Raw genomic sequence first — 20,553 nt, forward strand, 5'->3', positions numbered from 1 at the left:
AGAAAGTTGATTTAGAGACGGGACCACTGACGATAAGAGATGTCGACTTTTGGAGAAAAAAGGAAAAGGAGCAGCTTCAGAATTCCTATTGTTATCATCCAAAATAGGTATAATTTTATGTTCAATTCAGTTTGATTATTATTTTTATTGCAGTTCAACTGTTACCGGGACGACAAATGGAGGAACGATGGATGGCTCAAAAAACCGAAAGATGATGATGCATTCGACGTTGGTCCGTCATGGAGCCGCCATTGAGCAACTTCTACTAGCCCCGGGGTTTCCGGTTCCGGTTCCTTTTGGGAACCGGCGCCAGGCTTCTCACCCATACACCTACTAACCACCTATGCATCCTCAGAAGCAGGCAGTCTGAAAATACAAAAATAAATAAATATAAAACAGTTTTTACAAAAATTGAATGAATTAAAACCTAGGGGGAATGGGGGTTACAAAAGAAAGAAAGGGGGAATATTAGATATGATTGTGAAGCGATGTGTTGACGACGAAGTTGTTGTCGTTGGATGTCAGAGATTCTGAAAATTAAATTTAAGATTTAATAAAATACTGGAAAGAGAATTTGGAATGTATGGAGGAGACGCTAGAAGTAAAGCGGGCGGCTGCGGGCGGTGAAATAGAATGAGAATGAGGTGATGAAGTATGCGATGACTCAAACTTACTTTCTACTCTCATGCGTCCAGTTATCGGCTTCTCCTTGTCTTTTTTGACATTCCAAAAGCATCAGCTTGCATTGTTCCGCCCGTTGATGCAATTCATCCAAAGTAGTGGTCGTCGGATATCGAAGTCTCTGAAAATATAAATTAGGCATTGATAAAAAATTTTGGAAAAGAATTTTCAATATCTGAAACACAAGGTAGAAGCAAAGCGGGCGGCTGCGGGCAATAAAATGAGAAAGAAGTAGATAAGAGGTTTTTGAGTTTCATAAACGTACCTTTGACTCCATCCATTGATTTGACATCCATTTGACTCCAATCGACCTCGATCGATTTTCTTGTGGTTTTTGGAATTTGTTGTTCTTTGTCCTTGACGCTGTCGATGCTTCTGAAATGAAAAAAAAATAGTTATCGAATTTCATAAAACACTAAAAATTTTAAAATAGTATTGCCTAAAATAGTAGAGCTGCAAGAATAGTACGCTGCGGACAGGAATTCTAGTCAGAAAAACAGTTTAAAAATTCAGACTGACCTTTCTCATAAATGTTCCTTCGATACTTTACGAATCGACTATTCCTCTCCCAAAACCTTTTGTTGATCCAGTTGAAGTGTTTCCGCTGTTTCTGGAACTCAAATCTTTGTTAGAGCACAAAAAAGATTTAAACTTATCTTTCAACCGATTTATATTGATTGCTTCCTGGGCCATCGCTTGTTCCATCCGATCCGAACAGCTGGTTTCTCCAACATGTACCTGAAAATTTATGTTTAATTTCGGATATGGAAGTCTAGACTGAAGGAAAAAGATGCAAAAAGAGGGAGAAAAGAAGAACGAGAGGGGAGAAAACGAAGAAAAAGGTAGCAATCAATGTGGGCGTGGCTTATTAGTGCATCGCTGAGTGGCACTATTTTAGGTCTACCTCCAACAAGTATCTTGTAATGGGGGGGGGGGGGGCGTGGATGTCTATACTGGGATGAGTGGAGGCAGGGATAGAAGGACAATAAGAAAAACTGAACTGAAGAAGTGATGAGAAGAGAATGACGACAGGTTGAGAAGGAGTGTGGGCGTGGCTTATGAGGAGAGATGGGTGGTGGGCGTGGCTTATGATGTGACATCCAGGTGGTATTGATTATCTGGCACATGTCGACCCCAATGTTTTCTCCGATGAGCAAGATTTTCATTTGTTCCAAAATGCCAAAAAAAAACAAATGTTAAGAGTCTTGGATTATTCAAATATCCAAATACTCAAGATTGGCGCGCGTCTGTTTGGTTCAAATAACAAACATTTAAAAAATTTTGAGATAGATAAGGGCAAGAGCAGGACAAGCGCAGGGCAGCGGCCGAGCAAGAGTGGGGCGAGACCAAGGCAAGAGCTGGGCATGAGCAGAGCAACAGCAAGGCACTAGAAGGGCAACATCGGAGCAAGAACGGACGAGAGCAGAACAAGTGCAGGGCAAGTGCATGGCAAGTGCATGGCAAGTGCAGGGCTAGTGCAGGGCAAGTGCAGGGCAAGTGCAGGGCAAGTGCAGGGCTAGTGCAGGGCAAGTGCAGGGCAAGGGCTGGGAAAATGAGAAAAGACGGCAGGAAAAAACTGAATACGAGGACGCATCTGCAAGAGACCAGCGCACGCTACGCGACCACGACGCGCGCGCCAACAAATGACCTCTCGGGAAGGTCTTGATCAAGTCTTGATCCAGTCCCCTTTTTGCATTGTAAATCGATCAGGTCATCAGAAAACAATAGATGGCATAGAATTGAATATTCAAATATTCGAATATCAAACATTCCAAAAACTTTGAGATGAGGGCAGGAGGAGGGGCCGGAAAAGACCAGGGAAAGAGCAAAGGAAGATCAGGACAATATCAGGGTAAGAGAAAGAAAATGAGAGAAGCAGGAGACTGAAAATGTAACCGGGATGATGGGGGAGAGTTAAGAAAACAAGAAGAAGAAAACTGAACGGACGAAATGAATGAAAAGAGAATGACGAGCGGTCGAGAAGGAGTGGGAATAGGGGCTTGGCTTATGAGGCGAGATGGTGGGGAGGAGCAGGGCAGGAGGGAGAAAATGAGAGAAGCAGGAGACTGAATACGAAGACTCATTTGCAAGAAAAGATCAGGGCAAGATCAGGGCAGGAGCAGGGCAGGGCAGGAGCAGGGCAGGAGCAGGGCAGGAGCAGGGCAGGAGCAGGGCAGGAGCAGGGCAGGAGCAGGGCAGGAGCAGGGCAGGAGCAGGGCAGGAGCAGGGCAGGAGCAGGGCAGGAGCAGGGCAGGAGCAGGGCAGGAGCAGGGCAGGAGCAGGGCAGGAGCAGGGCAGGAGCAGGGCAGGAGCAGGGCAGGAGCAGGGCAGGAGCAGGGCAGGAGCAGGGCAGGCCAGAAGCAGGGCAGGAGCAGGGCAGGAGCAGGGCAGGAGCACGGCAGGAGCAGGGCAGGAGCAGGGTAGGAGCAGGGCAGGAGCAGGGGAGGAGCAGGGCAGGAGCAGGGGAGGAGCAGGGCAGGAGCAGGGGAGGAGCAGGGCAGGAGCAGGGGAGGAGCAGGGCAGGAGCAGGGGAGGAGCAGGGCAGGAGGGAGAAAATGAGAGAAGCAGGAGACTGAATACGAAGACTCATTTGCAAGAAGACAGCGTACGCTACGCGACCGCGACGCGCGCCAACAAATGACCCTCTGGGGAAAAATGTTATTCTAGACAATCCTTGACCCGTTCCGTCTTCAGATTGTCAATCAATCATGTCAAAAGAGAACAATAGAGGGATTAGAATGGGAGATTCAAATATTCAAAATTTCGAATATCAAACGTTCCAAAAATGTTGAGATAGGTACTGAAAGAGCTCGGCAGGAGCTGGGCCTCCGAAATTCGCGAAAAATCCCGGCCCGGCCCGTTACAAGTATGAAGAGAAGGGAAAGTTAGAGAGTTAGAGAAAGTTCGAGATCTTGAAGATATTGTTTTTATCCAAAAATGTCCAACAATGAAAAAACAGCAGAAATCGGAAAGAAGAAAGACAGAAGACCGTTTTGGTCCTCTCTCTCTCTCTCCTAGCTCAAAACCATGAAATCGGAAAAACGGAAAGAAAATGAAGAGCCAAAAGTTCCAATTCTGTAACAGTAATTACCAAATTCTGAGTCCAAGTTGAGTCCAATCAGGGGAATTGTAAAAAGGAGAAAAATATGGTAGATAGAAAATGTAATAGCCAATACTGCGCGCCACTATTTTTGATCTACCTAATAGTAAGTTTGGACCAAAATAAGACCTGAAAGGAGGGTCTAGAGATATTGGATGACTGGTCAATATAGTGGAAATTAGATGAAAAAGAAAAAACTGTAAAAAGAAAAAAGTAAAATGGTCAAAAAGAAATTGTAGGCGTGGCTTATTGGACATCCAGATGGTTGACATCCTGTGTTTTACGAGGTGACTATTGAGAACCCAACGAAATTATAGTTTTTTGAGTTTCATCCGCCTGTCATTTTGTGACACTTTTTAACACTTCTTCTGAGAAAATATGAAGCAACCATTCTTTCAAATTCCGAATTTTCTAAAGCTACAAACAAACTTAAAATGATTTTTTTTAAGGGTGCCCTTCTATTACGAAGGTCCCTTCTATTACGAAGGTCCCTTCTTTCAAAGGAGCTGTTCTGGTACAGGTTTTACGGTGGATGAAAGTGACTCTTTCAGAATTTTCAAGACAAGTCCCGGCCCGTTTCAGCCCTGAAGCTCCAGTTCATTGAAGAGTCCCTCTGATAGAAGTGCCCTCCGAGAGGGGTTTGTAAAAGTAGAAGAGCCCCTGTAATAGAAGGGCCCTCCGGAGGTACCTTGGAACAGCAGAGAGGCCGGATCTTCTAATACAGGTTTTACAGTAGTTTTTTCCTCACATTCTCATGTGGTCTCTCGAATCAGAAAACTTTTGAAAGTATGACATTTTCCAGCAAATCATTCCGGTCTTCTTCATTAACACGAAATTGAAGGCAACTGAAAGAATTATTTTTTAAACGTAAATCGTCCACATTTTCTGTTTAAAGTTTCTGACTTCTGTTTTCGTTACAATTAGCGCGATGTTTGATCTGCCTTGTAGTAACTTGCAGTAGCTTGAACATCATAACCGAACAGGTTATGAACCTGTTTATTTGTTTTAATGATTTTCATTCCCAGATCAGAAGACTCGTCGGATTCATAAAACATTCTAATTTCCGATGTGCAGGCATATGCTCTGTGGGTGCCACAACAACTTTTGTAATTTATTTTCTTTCTCCCAAGGTGTCTCCTTTTCAAAACTAATAGTAAATGTGGACATCAAAGCCAAAGCAAAATCTTTTCGATTAACAAAATACTTTTTGATACTGATCCAATATCAATAATAATTAGCATGAAATCTAAAAGGTGTTTCGAAACACTTCATCTCTCTTCATTTTTTCTGTGTGATATGTGTGCGGACAGTAATATTTGTCAACGGTGCGAAGAACGGGAAAAGACCGGTTGGATCACGGTAGGTGGAAGAGGGAAAAAGTAAGGAAAAAGAGCATACACACACATATGAATCCACCCTCTTAACTTTGACTTTTGCCGCACTCTTACCTTCGTAACTCACTCTCTTTCGACATTGAGTTACTGTTACAGTTTATTGCTAGGCTTGAAATTTTTGTTAAGGAAACAAGTTTCTTTTTTGGGTTGTTATCTCGATTCCTGTAAAAGATATTGAAAAATTGTAACTGATAAAACGTTTCTGATATTATGATAAACATTTTGTCAGTTAATTACTTTTTGATATTTCGCACAGGAAAGGAGATTTATAGGCTCAAAGTTGGTGTTTTGAGTAGTGAATAGAGTGAATAGAGTGAAGGGTACCTTTCCCCTTTAATAGACCAGCTAAGCAAACACCATAGATTTGTCTTCAATTATTCACAGTTCAATTTTTTCAGGAATTCAGATTGAACTTTTCTTCCAATTAATGAAGTTTCGGACTTCCAAACACATATATTTTTTGATATTATTTTTGTTTCTTTCCACTTATCTTATTTTTGTACAAAAAATGTAGCCGTGGAAGAGTCGGTGGCCGTGGCCTAAGGTCCCACAGCGACAACTACCGTAACCTAAAAATATTTTTATATTTTTGATAGTTAAAAATGACTGAAAACGCACGAAAATCGAGATAATAAATCCGGAAAAAACAATATGTTTTAGGTTACTGTAGTTACCGTTGTGGGTTCTTCGGTTCTCCGATTTTTTTGTACCAGCATAACAAATTGAAATTCATAAGATTTTTTTTCAATGTCTACAGTCTCTGATTCGTGCTCATTTTTTGTGTTTATTTGATTTTGTCTCTAATGTTTGAATGCGAGAAAAAAAGTTTACTTCTGTCGTACTGTCAACAGACACAAAAGAATTTCGGTTTATTTCCATCTTCACTCCTCCCCCCCCCCCCCCCTCTTTTTTGTTCCTTCTCGTTTGATTCGTTTTGTGTTCGTTTGCACATTCGAGAGAGAGAGTTCTTTTTGAGATTGTAATGCATTCAATATTACAACACAATCTAGCCCTTGAGAGGTATTACACATTGGATAGTACATACATCACACTTAAACTATTTAATATTTCTAATGTTTCGTCATTGCTGAACTCTCCGGAAAAAAATCTCCATGCAGTTTGCTCATTCGATACCACGGCCTTAATCCTCCGGAGCGCAAAAGATCAAACAGTTTTCCTCCCGACTTGATAACTCTCTATGATATCAATTACCAATAAATTTTTCATTTGAAAAAAAACTATTTCAGTATTCCTGTTTAGCCTCAAATTCCCACTTCAATGTCATCAGAACGAAGTGGTCCGAATGGATCTCTTGAAGAGTAAGTCTTTTAAAAGACAATGGCATATATTCTACAGTATACTTACAGTAATGGTGACTACCTCCCGTTAGAAATAATTGGTGATGAAAGTTCATTGGATGAGAGTCATGTGTGTGAAGATGTCATCATGTCGATTACCAATAAGCATGTGCAATGTTTGGCGAGGTGAGTCAGGCCAGGGTTACTGTATGAATAATGGTTCAGAGGGCTTTATTCGGTACGAAAATCGGAGTTATGGAAGATAAATGCCGGTAGCCGTAGCCGAAGGTCCCACAACGACAACTACCGTAACCTAAAAATAACACTTTCTTTGCATTTTTCATGCGATTTCAGTCATCTCTTTCACTATGAAAATTTTTCCGAAAATAAAAAATCGTGAAATAAACATATTTTTTGGTTACAGTAGTTTTCGCTGTGTGACCTCTTCCACAGCTCCCATTTCTGTGCTAGAATGACAGCAAAGATCGGTTTAGATGTATAGTCTTCCTTCCTAACTTCAGTTTCCCATTTTCAGATTCTCAAATAATGAGCTTCTCGCAAAAGACACTATTGGTCAAAATGCTCTTCACATGGCCGCTCGTGTTGGAGATTTGAATATTTTGAAGTGAGTGTGAATATTTCAAAAAAGAAAGAAAACAGGAACCAATTGAGTACCTCACTTTTTCTCTCCTCTCTTCTCGAAATTGATACGGGCGTAACTGAGAGAATGAAGAGCAAACAAAGCTGGCGAAGAAATCAGGTCATTGACTAGATTTCAGGTACTTACTGGACAGACTTCCTGAGCTAAGGGACATCCAGTCGGCGAATGGAGAAACTCCAGCACATATATCAGCTGCTCATGGAGGTATGAATAAATCGGTTCTATTGAATATCAATGGGGTTCAGAGCTACCGTAAAACCTGTGAAAGAAGGGCCCCACACTATCAAGTTTCAGTTAATTTTTCTAAGCTCTTATAAAAGATATGAAAAATGTGTCAACTGATAAAATAATTGTGATATTATGATAAACAATTTATTAGTTTTCTGCTTTTTTTATATCTTTCACAGACCAAAATAAATGAGTTCAAAGTTAAAAGTTAAGGGGCTCTTCTGTTACAGGTGCTAGGGTAAGTATTTTGAAATGAAAATCTGGAAAGTGAACTTTTTGAAAGTCTGATTTTCAGATATGCGGGCTCTCGAAATGTTGCTTGGAGGGCCTGTGAAATCAACAATGAACAGTGCAATGACCCGGGATGTCAATGGTACATCTATTCTGATGGCATCTGTTGCACGTGGAGATACTGACATGTCCATCTGGCTTCTCAGAAAGTTCGGGAAAGCACTTGCTCTTCTCGACAACAACTGTAAAATGTTGCCAGTTCATGTGGCAGCCGCACAAGGAAATAATGAATTTCTTCGAGCAGCGATCAAGTTTGATAACCAAATGGTTAATGATCGAGACGAGTTTGGATGTACTCCATGTGTTTATGCTGTCCAGGGAGGGTGTCTTGGAACTGTTCGATTTTTGGTCGAAAAAGCGAGAAGTGAAATGGGATCAGTGAGTAACCGAGGACAATCACTTCTTCATATTGCATGTCTTTGTGGACATGAACATATTGTCAGATGGATTTTGAATAGATCTGGATCTGATGCTATTTTATGGACAACTAATGACAAGGCCAATGCAATTCATTGCTCAGCTTGTAAGAGATTAATCAAGTGAAAGGTTTACTTTTTAAATTTTGATTTTTCAGATGCTGGAAGTGTTCCAGTCCTGTCCCAGCTATTGAATGCATTCAGCAAGAAGAAGAGACACTATGTGATGACTCTCAGAGATACACGTGGCAATACTCCCCTTCATTTGGCTGCAATGAACAATCATTTGGATGCTGCACTTTATATGGTAGCGTTTCCCTCTACATAAATATCTAAAACTAGAATTTCAGCTGGAAAACGGAGCAGATCCTGCCCTGATCAATTCCAATGGACACTCCCCTCAATCGATTGCAGCTCTCCGTCATCACAGAGAAATGGAGAGACTCGTTGCTGCTTATCAAGGAAAGAAGAGAAAGAGCAAATCGAAAAAGAAGGCTCAATCAATGCATGATTTATCTCAATTCGCTTCTCTTCAAAGTGGTCCAATGAGTCCAGGAGGTGTCACAAGTTATTCAAGTAACACGAATGGATTCGAAACTTCTGATAGAAGAGCATTTTCTCCAAGAGAGCTCAGTTCTGGATATTCGAGTAACGGAGATGTCGCTGAGTCAATGTGAGTTCATTTGATACTTGGGAATTAGCAAAATAGCCAACTATTATAATTACAATGATTTCTAGAAAAAGCGAAGCTGAGATCGTCCGTCACCGCCTCCGTTTCATCGAAGATAATGTGGATTCTCTTCGTGATACAGGTGCTCAAACAGATATGGATCTTCTCCAATCTCACGTCAAAGTACTTGATGACAAAACTTGGGCAGGTCTCGGATTGTCTGCTGTCGAGCATATTGATCGAGTTCTTGATGAACTTGAATTCCAAGAATAGATTTTCTAAATTCTGAATTTTCTTCTTTAAACTTCTCACACTGTTCAGTTTTCTTCTTCTTCATTTACCCTCAACTTCTCTCCAAATTTGTTTTAAAGTATCTTTGCTTTTTTCTTTTCACATGAATTCAATATTACTTAAAACTTTTTCATGATCTCATTTTCTTGTATATATTTGAAACCAATAAACTTCTTGCAATGGAATTTATCGTCGAATCGAATCACCCAAAAGAATTGTTAAAGAATAAGAAAATGGCACGGGGATTTGGATGGAACTACTACACGATGGTAGTATTTTACCCGGAAAAAAAGGAACATCGGATTGATGGAAAAGAATATTCAAAAAGAAGGGAAAAGGGGTTGGGGATTAAAAGGCATTATTATGACGAACATGATTAAAAATGGAGAGGAAGGGGATTCGGAAAAAGCCGTAATCTATTTTTCATCGATTTGAATTTTTTTCATTTTCTCGATCCCTTTGTGCAAGTCTTCCTGAGTGATGGATGGACGAGTAGCTTTGAGGTGCTCCTGAAATAATCTATTTAAAGTAAAACCTTCATTAGAATTGCCCTTCAATAGAACGACCCCTCTAATAGAAGGGCCCTTCGAGAGGAAGTTGGGAAAATAGAAGGGTCCTCTGTAATAGAAAAGCCTTTTCAAAGTTTGTAGTTTGAAATTAAATATTTTTGTACGTTTTCATTGAAAAATCTTTCGAAAATTCGAAAATTTACTCATAAACTTGCTCAGTTTGAGTGAAAATGATAGATTTTTATGATATTTGAAAGAGAATTCACCGAATTTTCGATGAAAAGTTTTAAAAATGACTAAAAAAATAGAAGGGCCCCTCTAATTGAAGCCTGAGGACCCGCCCTTCTAATACAGGTTTAACGATAGTTGATTTTTCAGTTTCTCATAATATGAACTAACCAAGTAGTTGTTGTACATCGCGACGGCGACTTCCTGGGCAACAAGGTCACTCTGAGATTTGATAAAGCTCAAAATGAGTTTTCCGTCCATGGTGAGGTAGTCGTATCCGAATTTCATGAACAATTTCTTCTGATTCTGATCATGAGGTTTACGAAGAGTATGGAGAAGACTGTTGATGAAGTATGGCTTGACCATTTGCGAGGCATTGAAGCCGTGAGCGACCACTGTAGAGAAGAAAAGGAAAACGAGCCAGAACCTAAAAAATATAATTTTCAGAAAATGAATAAGTCATCTTTTAACTAACCAGAGGAAGAGGAAGATTTTCTCATTGAATTCGTTGATTCCAATAACGCACTGAACAGTCTCATCACGATTGTTTCCGGCCATTTCACGGACCGTGAAGTCACAGAATGTTAGACGAGGGAACAATCCAGTAGTCTCCCAGGTGACACCATTGATCAGATTCATGAAAAGAGTCCATCCCCAAAGCAAGTTCTTCTTTTGTCCCAAGAAATATCCGAGAACAATGAATTGGGCAGCAGCAATACACAGATAGAGAATCTTGATAATGGCATAGACAAAATACATTCGGACGTTCGAGATGGATCCTGGAGCATGGACAGCTGTGATCTTGGAACGCATGAAAACCGCCATCTCCTTAACTTTCTCCTTACGGTTGTCTGCAGTTTCAGAACGAATCGCATTGGCAGTGTCACAGAAATAAATGAGTGGAAGATCAGTGTAGGATTGAGACATCTTCCAGAGGAACTTTGGAATCATGAATGCGAGTCCAGCCATTGCCATATACATACTGGACCATTGATAGTATGACAGACGATGTTCTTCTTTGTGATATTCAGGGATATCACTCATCACTTCTTTGCTTGGGAACCAATACGTGTCTTTCAGGAAGCAGTAGTTTTCAGCGAATTCTCCCCACTCTCCGGAATACGTTTGAGGAACCCAGCACTCCATTGCGGATCCGACATAGCTGAAAATTGTTATTCATGGGAGGGGGAAGGGAATTTTATTTGGTTTATCAAAATTTTTGTGGTATATTCAGTTTTAACTACAAAATAAATACAAATAGAAAACTAACTAAAATCTAGGTATCCATTATTGTAGATACCGTAAACACTCTAAACGTCCTCTAACGCGTCAGCTTCGAGCCCAAATATCTCATTTCCTGTGAAATAAAGTTGTTAACTGACATATTGTTTCTCATAATATCAGCTACATTTTATCAGTTGACACATTTTTTATGTCTTGCATAGGAACCGAGATAAATTGGCTCAAAATTGAAAGTTAGGAGGGGGAGGGTTCTATGTATTGAAGTGTTTACGGTACTTGTAATTCCTCTGTTAACCTACAGATATTATTTTATTCTCAATTCCATATCTTCCAGAAAGTTGTTTTAAGAAATGTTGAAAAAACGATCTTGATACTAATAACATACTCAAAAATCCCAACCCAAAATTGTTCATTATGAATTAAATTTTTCAATCCTTGCTGGAAATACCCAATAGATATTGTACCAACAAACTTTTTTTCGCAAAAATAAAACACTCACGTCTTCGCGGAAGTCAGGATCGCAGCGATGATGAAGAGGAAAGCACTGATGAGACACGAGAGACTGTCACTTGCATCATCAATGGCAGTTGTCCCAAGATGACTAGTCAGGGAGGTGAGGAATGGAACGGAGAACATCCTGATGAGCTTTCAAGATTCTCTTCTTTTTCTCTCTTTCTATTTTTTTCAATGGATCAATGGTATGTCTGCAAGAAATGAAACAGTGAATGGGGAGAGAAGTGAGGAACAAAAAACGGATTCTAGGAGAGAGAATGAAATTGAAAATGAAATTGTTGGCTGACGGATGGACAAAGGGGAGTCGGAATGATCTGGAAACGAATGGGCGGGACAGAAAAAAGATATGATTAAGGGGAGGAGCTTTTAGAGGCGGTTGGCATTCTGAATCATCACAAAAACAGAGAGGGACACATGGAGAGAAAGCGGGGACAAATGTATTAAAGAGGAATGGTAAAGGAGAGAAAGAGAGGAGGAACATGGGAAGATGCCAGAACAAAAATTTCAGAACGGATTTTTAATTATTCTGACTAAAATACTAAGACCAGAAAAATAATGGAAACTTTTAAATCATTGTTCATCATAAAGTTCTTCAGTTGAAGGTTTTGTAACTTTAAATCTTTTTTACCATTCTGGAAATATATTATTTGACGAATTTTAATTATTATATAGTTTGACGAAGAAATATTATTCAAAATAAGGTTTAGATATTCATAAGCTGACAGAAAAATTTATACAGAAGTTGCAAGAACAGATGAAGATAAGAGATATAGAGACGGAGAGAGAAGAAAATCTGAATACAAAAGGAAAACAAAAGGGGACCCTGTCTAGACAGGCGGACGGCTTCAAGGTAACAACTGAGCCCCGTAAAGCCAGAATTTTCAAACCGAACTCTTTTTGATTTTATCCTTTTCATGTCCCATTTTTAATAGGTGATTCGAATCCTTCTTTTCAAAATGTAAGTATTTGGCTGAAATTTCAGAAAGTTTTATTTGATTTGACTTTCTAAGATATTATTTCAAAAAATCGATTAATCAGCTGATTCTAGTAAAAGCATAATACATACAAATTTATACAGATTTTGAAATACAGATTTTGTACAGATTTTGTATACATATTTATACAGATTTTGAAATATCGAAAAAAAATTACGACATAGTGTTAAAAATTACGACATGGTGTTCTAAAAATAAGTCCATTCTAGTTGATCAAAAATCACATGCCCTCCCATTGTTTGTCACTCCAACTCGGGATACTGTAGGTTTTCTAAAATTACAAGCCATTATTTCGAAACGGTTGTTTGCTGTGCCTATTCGTTTAAAAGGTCACTATTAGAAAAAGGAGGAGTCTAGACACCTCAATTACCTTCTTACCATTTCTGGGAAAAAATGGATTTGAAAAATATTTACGACCCAAAATTAGTTGTAAAATCACACTTTCACCGTTCATGGGAAAATGGGAGGGTAAATAGAAAAAATACAAAAAACTGACGATGTGACCCAAAAAGTTTTCGAAAATTGCAAGACATTTTTTTAGTAAAAGAGAGAATTTTCGTGTCTTTTTTGAAACATGCACAGATGTTCACTAGACCACTTGAGAACGGATTGAGGTCATGCCGAAGGGCTATTTGAGGGCTATTTGTAAACATTTTTGTTGTTTGGAACCTAATGGATTTATGCCATGCGCCATGCTAAAGGGTTACTATAGGTTCAGAAATCTGGCCGGGTACCGTAGAACCTGTATTAGAGCTGCGGGTCCTTCTAATATTCCAAAATACCTTCATATGACCCTTATATTACAGGGGCCCTTTTTTTTCGGCCATAATTTCCAAAATTTTTCATAGAAAAGTTGAATTCTCGTTCCAAGTTCATGAAGATCTATCAATTTCACTAAAATTGAGCGAGTTTTCCAAGTGTGTTTCAGCAAATTTCTGTAAATATTTGAAAATTTCAGAATATTTTTCACTGAAAACGTACGAAATTTTTTGATTTCGTACAACACATTTTGAAGGGGGGGGGCCTTCTAATACAGGTTTCATGGTAAATTTAATGTTGAGATCTACAGTATGCTTAATCTATCTAGACGCTTCTGATTTGTCTTGAGCTATAAGAAACCTGAGGAATTCAATGTGATCTTTCCTAGAAAATTATTGGAGCATTCCTCTTTGATTCATTTTGCAACGAAAATAAACATTCAATCATCACATGATTTTTCCTCTGATTTCCGTCAGGACATCCTGTGAAATTGTCTATCATATTTTTCAAAGCGCTCTCTCTCTTCCCATCATCCCCTTTTTCGAATTTCCCACAAGATACTGTAGATTCCAAGCATTTTATTTCTTTCATAAAAATATAACAACTTTAATACATATTACGCCAAGAGCACCAATAATTTCAAGAATGTACTGTATACAGGAAGTTCAAATATATTCATCAAAGATTATCTACACAAATTATCACAGCATCTCAAAACCGTGCTTATCCGCTTGTGCTTGATCCGACTCCGAGACCTCTCGTTCGTAACTCGGAACTCTGCGTCTCTCTCCGTAAACCACACTGAACAGAGGATCTCGTACTCGTTTCATTCCGTGCTCCTCTCCTTGATCGATGTCGATGAATTGAGACTGAAAAATGAAATTGGAATGAGCAGGCGGAGAAGGAATGTTATCATAAGAGGTTGTATTGGAGACCTACAGTAACCCTACTACAAAATTTGAACTGTCGAAAATTAGAAACCTTTCCATTTCAGTCATATCAAGTTTCAAGGTTTTTGTGGATTACTGTAGTTTTCGAAAAATTCGATTAACATACCAAATTCAACTGCCTCATATCTTGATCAAACTGCTCCCTAGACTCAAATCTGAAGCATAGAGCACACGAAGGATCCATATCGAGAAAGTGCATTTTCGAGAGGAGACGACAGTGATAACTTCGCTCCGGACACTTTTTGGGCTTCTGAAAACATAATTTTTGATTAATTTTTTTTTGCTGTTAGAAATTAATTGTTAAAATGTATAAATCAAAAGCCACACCTTAGGATCTTCTTGACTCGTGTTGAAGTCCATATCAATTGGAATGTATTCGTGTGCCACGTGGGGATCCAAGTAGATCACTTGCTGAAAAATTGTAAATATTCGAGTTTGAGCACCTCGACTTACATCTCCATAATAGCCAACAAACCAACAAGAATGATCAGGGCGTCCGCCAGTGATTCCAAGACAAGAATCCATAGAAAAGAGACGCATCAGATGAGGAACATAAATACGATTCAGTTCAGCTGCTCCCAATCTTACTACTATGACTAGCATCAGAGTTTTCGTCCAGTGCTTTGTCTCTACTTCAAGATCTCTGATATGAACTCTTCCATCAATCGAAAGATACATTACAGTGTCACCAGTCAGAGGAGACGCTGATTCGGTGATTGCTTTTCTGAAAAATTGAAAATCAGAATTCTAGAATATTAGAAGAGAGTCATACTTCATGATAAACACAGCTTCTGATGGGCTATACCAACAGCCTACAGCTCTTTTTCCTTTCTCTCTCGCAGCGATTTCAATCATTTTATGAATTCCTAAAGGTGCAGATGGTTTATCTTCAAACAATTTCAGAATCATCCACTCCTTCATCTTCTCTGTATCGAATTCCGTTTCTTCTCCATTGACAGTTACATGAGACTTTTTCCGTCTCACAAATCTCCAATTTCTTCCAAATCGATTTATCATAATTGCTTGTGCAACCATCATCTGTGTCGTTCGAATCATGCATCCCCATCCACAATCTGTTGTCGTCTAGAATTCAAAAATTTGTTTATTTCCAGATATGGAGTTTCTTACATCTGTTTTCAGAAGAGGCGAAAAATCCGTTCGATAAGTTATCCACAGCCTCGAATAGTAGTCAGAGCAAAAGTCTTCAAATCCTATGCTAACACCATTCACTGCAATAATTGTTTTTTGTAAACCCTGAATTTAATACTTACAATTTTTATTCGTCGAATATCTTTTTCCCAAAAACACCACATCATTTTCCCCGCCGTATTCATCTGTTCTATCCGACATCCATGTGCCTAAGTATCATTATTATTGATTTCTAGGCATATTTTAGCCTACTTGAATATTTAATATTATTCCATGTCGACCACAATCTTGCTTTCCATTTTTTCTTGTGTTGTTTTTCGGTTTCCTCTCTTGGAAGTGTCTCTTGACTTGAACTCGATGGACGCATACTTCCCATCATTGAAGCTCCAGCTCTTTAACAATGGAAATAAGATTCAAGCTTTTGTACCCCCATACCCACTTTTTGATTCGATTTATCCATGAAGCGTTTTCAGTGGGCACTATACTTCCGGGTGCAGATTGAACTAAATCTTTTCCTAAAACTACCATTCGTTCTGAGTCTGGTGTCAACGCTTCAGCGGGTGCTCCATGCTTCAAAACATGCTCATTTTCTCCATCATCTTCTGACATTGATGATTCAGAACTACAGTAGTTGTGAGGTCGACTGCTAGTACTAAGAACTTTCTCAAAGTCTTCTCCCGGCGGACTCGACATTTCACATAATTCTTCGAATTTTTCTGGAAGTGGAAGTGTCTCTCGTTTTCTTTTAAGATGCGTTCTGGTTTCATAGGTATTGTACACTGTTCAACAACAGTAATGTTTCCATTAAACGACAACAACACAATAAGAAATGAAATTTATTTATCAGACGAAATAGAATTCTTTCCGATGATCTTTACAAGTTTGCTCAAAAGTTTTATATCCGGCCATCTCGAATATTCCAACTGCCAAGAATTGCTTCAGATCCGAAACTGGACACAATCCGAATTCCAGACTTTTACAGAATTTCACCAACGATGTTATGTCCTGCCCATCGTATACAACGCGAAGCAGCTTTACTTTTTCAGCGGTTTCATAGATCTGTAAATGAAAAATTTCGCATTTTGTAGGTGAAAATTAACTCACTTCAAAAACAATCCGAGCTGCGAACACTTGCCAATCTGTATATTTTCCGGAATCCGTGAGAATTCGTAAAATCGCTCCAACAATCGTATCATGAGAAGAAAACAGTTTGACTTGTTTTACATTCGTTTCAGCCATTAATCCAACGTATCGAAGAATTGGATAAGCACTCAAAACACGATATTGTCTCTCCACTCCAATATTCAAATCGAAAAGTTTTGCACTTTGTTTCGAGAAGTATTCGAAGATCTGAAATCAATTTTAAAAATTTCATTTGGAATGAAAAAACTTACATCTCCAAAAAATAAATATAATGCACAATATCTGTCATCACAGGGGAGAGGTTTTCGTGGACATGCAAACCGAGAAACCAAATTGTCAATTATATCTAGAGGATCCATATTTGGAGTACTGTAGTTCAGTTCAGCAAACAACTTCTGTACGACTTGTTGAGTTTTCTCTTCAACTTCCAATCGATATAATCCTTGTCTTTCCGCTTTTGACATTTCTAGCAGCATGATGATGTTTTCATCGCATTCACATCCAGAATCAGTGCATCCGTAATAAACTGATCCCTGCTGGAATTCAATTGGAGTTCTTATCGTCGTCTGATTTTGATCCAAAAGCCCGCTAGCAAGAGCCACACCAGAATCAAATGTTCTTTGTAAATGAGAGAATGTTACAGTAATATTTACTGGGGTGTCCGTAGTATCTGGAAAACATTCACAAATTATTCTCATAAAAGATTTCATCTAAAAACTAACTGAACAAAGTCGTGTTTTTGTACTGGCTGAACAGAAATCGTCCCATCATAAACTCCTGGATTGCTCCTCGAGGAGTCAGCATCCCGACTGCGCATTTGTCTTTACTCGGTGTTAGTTTTTTATCAGCAAGATTTACCGGAATGGCGAAAAGATTTTTCTGTTTCTCTATCGTGGCCAAATATTTATCAAATTCCATAGACTCTTGTTCGGTTGCAATTTGACATCCTCCATCCATCACTAATCCATACCGATCTCCATGCCTTACAACAGCCAACAAGGATACCAAAGTGGCATTTGGATGCTCAGTTTTCCCTTCTGATCCATTCAAATCTCGATCTTCCACAAATTGACAGTGCTTTCGGACCAGTTGCTCATAATGATCATAACGAAGTTTCAGCTCGTTGGTTCCCAGAAATCCTAAAACTGAGAATGGTGGGATTACTTATAGGCGGTAGGGAGAGAAAATCGAAATAGAAAAGAACTCACCAAATGCATTGAAGATACAGAAGATTCCGAATAGCAGGAATAGAGCAAATGTTGTACACTGCAACCATAAAATATCAAAATGTCATTAAAAAGGGAAACCTCGACGGCATGTGCCCTGCAGAACTCTTTCAATTCAGGCCAGCAACCTTCCTCTGATGTGTTGGTATCTGCATCCATGGGCCGAACGATTCTGGAATCCATTTGGGTTTTATAGGTTCTTTCCCTTGTTGAAGCTATCAAAGTAGAAAACTCACACACTCCGATTCCTTCGTGTTCCATCATCTTCTCCACTTTTATTAGTGAACCAAATTCTCGGAGTCAACGCACTCCGAGCTTTTGAAGCCCAATTCATTACAAACAAGCCACGATTTCCTGAAATATGTCAACGATAATCGAATGCAGAAAAAGCACATATCATTTCCATCGCCCACCCGACTAACCATTCCGTTTTTCCACTTTTGTTCGTTCGCTCATCGATTCGTCCATTATTTTTGTACAGAGAAGCCACATAGGCAATCGGAGTAGAGAGAATAGAGGGTCATAGTTTTATTATGAGTATACTGTTTCGAAATGTTTCAATAGGAGATAATGATATTTTTGATGTTAGACTCGTAATTACTTTCAATCATTATATACACGAAGTTTTGATATAAATAAAAATACTCTAAAGCTTCAGACATAGCACATTTCTTTAAACTCTGAAACTCCAGCCAATTCAAACAATCCACTTTTGGCAAACTTCTCAAACGCCGATGCTTTGCACATTCCATATTTCAAGTCGTCATTCTGAACGAATACCTTGGGTAACTAGCTCAAAGATTTTAGAGCATACCTGACAAAATCTGACATCTAATGTTCGATTAATTCCATTATAAAGAACCCGGATGTATAGACCTTCGTTAGTGTGCTCGTATATTTCAAAAACTATTCTTGATGTGTAATGAGGTGGATCAACGAATGGGATTCCGAGAACACGAAGGATCGGACCAACGGTAACATCGTGGCCCGAGAAGATCTTCAAAATAAGTAAGGTCTTAAACAGTCTTTATAATAAACTAACCTGAATATAATTGGAATGTGGAAACTTCCTAATTTTAGAGATTGAATTCGCAAGATACGTAATAATTGGATATGCTTCTATTGATTGTAGTCTTCTTGAAACTCCAATTCTATCATCAAACATTCTACCACCACGAGTCGTTGTTAAATTAATCATTTTGTTGAAGGAATCCAAAGTGACACATTCTTCAGAACGGCACGGAAGTGTCTTCCGACGGCAAACGAATCTTCCAAGCCCCACGTCGATCATTTGGAATGGGTCAAAAGAAGTGGAGAACTGTTCGAATGACAGAAGCTTCTTTTCTTCTTCAACCACATCCTCTGATTTCATTTCATTAAACTGATTGAGATGTTCTTCTTCGTAGATTTTCCGGATTGATTTGTGAATCGGACAAGAGCAGTAATTATCCACGCAATGATACGAGAAGTTTGATGCTTTTATTTGAATCGGAGCCATCAGTGAGCGTTGTTTGTAGAGGAATTCAGAAGAGAACGCTAGTGCCGATTGAACTGTTCGGTTGTATTTACTGCTGACGACGTCAGCTACTATTCTTTGATTTTCTAAAAATAACAAATTGTGAATTTGAAGATTTTTAATTATTGAATTACCGTCGGCAAATAATTTAGTCTTCTCATATCGATGTCTGAAAAACTTTCCAAGTTTCACATGTTGTATGGCTCCTTCAGCAGTCAACATCCCACTGACGCATTTCGCACTAGAAACTTTGATTTGTATAGATTTAAATACAAAATGTTAAAATTTACTCTAATGGAACTCTTGGAAACTGTTTCAACTGAGGATCCAACTTCAGAAACGCAAGAAGTTCTTCACTTTCGGCTAATTCCTTATACGCTGCAAACGCTTTTCGGTCAGAATCTCTGTACGGAAGACAGCCAACTTCGTCGTCAACTTTCGAAACGGGGGATCTGAAATCCTGACATTTTTAAAAAAATTATTCTGGAAGGAAACGAACCGTTCTCCATGTCTAAATACTAAAGTGATTCCTCGAAGACGAAGGTCTTTTTCGTATTCGTTTCCCTGGAATACAGTCGTTATCGATGGGAAACAATAGTTAAATATCTTTCTTGTTCCTTTTTTCCTTTTCAAAATAGCTTTTCCTGAATTGCTGATTGTTGCCAATTTTTTTATGTTGTCAGCATAAAGTCAATAAACAAAGTTCTCAAGAAAACCACCAATAGGACAGACATCCTCTGGCTTAGCAATTATCGATTCTCGCCCCCCTTTGTTTTCCAATCCCGTGTTCTCCCCTTCTATTACCTTGACCCATTGGTCACCCTCTTGTCCTGTCACTTCGTGCTCCAAAAACTGACACATTTCTCGAATGTCCTCCTTGTTCCATGTTGGCTTTTCAGGTTGCAAATCTATCCTATTGCTATCCAAATCGCCTGGAAGAGTTCAATGTTGACGTTTTTTTTTTAATTTTGAAAATAAAACCTACTGTCATATTTCAAAACTGTATAAACTGCGATGATGATTACTATTAGTAGAACCCAGTCCTGAAAAAAGTTGTTTTTAAAGACATGTCTTTATTATTTGATAACCTACAACTAAACGCACTCGACGTGGCATTCCGTGGATATGCTGAAATTTTCAGATTCTGGAAATTTCCGGAGGAAAAGAAGAACTTACTGGGTTAAGCATGAATATGTATAGTTTCAGAGTTCGAAATGTCGTAATTACTTGTGATTATCTTGAGTGCATCTGAAAGAATTTTCAGGATATTTCATGACTCATAAAGATAAAATT

General features: G+C 38.9%; 7 protein-coding genes across 7 annotated transcripts in view; 2 read left to right on the forward strand and 5 right to left on the reverse strand.

Annotated features, from left to right (window-relative positions):
* The window catches only part of CBG06093, a gene marked incomplete at both ends in the record, with an annotated part of 5,563 nt that extends 4,189 nt beyond the window's left edge, over positions 1 to 1,374 (reverse strand). The window contains 3 exons of the mRNA XM_002633303.1: positions 675 to 802; positions 947 to 1,056; positions 1,257 to 1,374. Coding sequence (XP_002633349.1) covers positions 675 to 802; positions 947 to 1,056; positions 1,257 to 1,374 — 356 coding nt within the window. The remainder of the gene's footprint in view (positions 1 to 674; positions 803 to 946; positions 1,057 to 1,256) is intronic.
* A 1,092-nt stretch (positions 1,375 to 2,466) lies between these two features.
* Positions 2,467 to 3,257, forward strand: CBG06094 (the record flags this gene model as incomplete). The annotated part of the gene is made up of 2 exons (XM_002633304.1): positions 2,467 to 2,533; positions 2,644 to 3,257. 2 exons carry the CDS (start codon positions 2,467 to 2,469, stop codon positions 3,255 to 3,257), a joined length of 681 nt encoding a protein of 226 aa, XP_002633350.1.
* A 3,196-nt stretch (positions 3,258 to 6,453) lies between these two features.
* CBG06095 lies at positions 6,454 to 9,012 on the forward strand (the record flags this gene model as incomplete). Its single annotated transcript, XM_002633305.1, has 8 exons — positions 6,454 to 6,494; positions 6,543 to 6,659; positions 7,009 to 7,098; positions 7,253 to 7,338; positions 7,658 to 8,176; positions 8,228 to 8,376; positions 8,420 to 8,742; positions 8,808 to 9,012. The coding sequence occupies 8 exons, from the start codon at positions 6,454 to 6,456 to the stop codon at positions 9,010 to 9,012; spliced, it is 1,530 nt and encodes a 509-aa protein (XP_002633351.1).
* Positions 9,013 to 9,446: 434 nt separating this feature from the next.
* Positions 9,447 to 11,645, reverse strand: Cbr-inx-8 (the record flags this gene model as incomplete). Its single annotated transcript, XM_002633306.1, has 4 exons — positions 9,447 to 9,539; positions 9,939 to 10,194; positions 10,243 to 10,929; positions 11,509 to 11,645. The coding sequence occupies 4 exons, from the start codon at positions 11,643 to 11,645 to the stop codon at positions 9,447 to 9,449; spliced, it is 1,173 nt and encodes a 390-aa protein (XP_002633352.1).
* A 2,332-nt stretch (positions 11,646 to 13,977) lies between these two features.
* On the reverse strand, positions 13,978 to 16,068 carry Cbr-atg-4.2 (the record flags this gene model as incomplete). Its single annotated transcript, XM_045235624.1, has 9 exons — positions 13,978 to 14,145; positions 14,333 to 14,476; positions 14,554 to 14,637; positions 14,680 to 14,950; positions 14,999 to 15,309; positions 15,355 to 15,455; positions 15,498 to 15,584; positions 15,628 to 15,767; positions 15,815 to 16,068. 9 exons carry the CDS (start codon positions 16,066 to 16,068, stop codon positions 13,978 to 13,980), a joined length of 1,560 nt encoding a protein of 519 aa, XP_045093071.1.
* A 150-nt stretch (positions 16,069 to 16,218) lies between these two features.
* CBG06098 lies at positions 16,219 to 18,078 on the reverse strand (the record flags this gene model as incomplete). Its single annotated transcript, XM_045235625.1, has 7 exons — positions 16,219 to 16,434; positions 16,480 to 16,725; positions 16,770 to 17,188; positions 17,241 to 17,657; positions 17,727 to 17,784; positions 17,826 to 17,916; positions 17,981 to 18,078. The coding sequence occupies 7 exons, from the start codon at positions 18,076 to 18,078 to the stop codon at positions 16,219 to 16,221; spliced, it is 1,545 nt and encodes a 514-aa protein (XP_045093070.1).
* A 320-nt stretch (positions 18,079 to 18,398) lies between these two features.
* On the reverse strand, positions 18,399 to 20,448 carry CBG06099 (the record flags this gene model as incomplete). The annotated part of the gene is made up of 9 exons (XM_045235626.1): positions 18,399 to 18,512; positions 18,559 to 18,741; positions 18,787 to 19,501; positions 19,551 to 19,712; positions 19,760 to 19,824; positions 19,993 to 20,192; positions 20,246 to 20,303; positions 20,353 to 20,388; positions 20,437 to 20,448. 9 exons carry the CDS (start codon positions 20,446 to 20,448, stop codon positions 18,399 to 18,401), a joined length of 1,545 nt encoding a protein of 514 aa, XP_045093069.1.
* Positions 20,449 to 20,553: the final 105 nt, after the last annotated feature.

The sequence above is a fragment of the Caenorhabditis briggsae genome (assembly GCF_000004555.2).
Source record: "Caenorhabditis briggsae complete genome, chrIV, whole genome shotgun sequence".
Classification (NCBI taxonomy): domain Eukaryota; kingdom Metazoa; phylum Nematoda; class Chromadorea; order Rhabditida; family Rhabditidae; genus Caenorhabditis; species Caenorhabditis briggsae.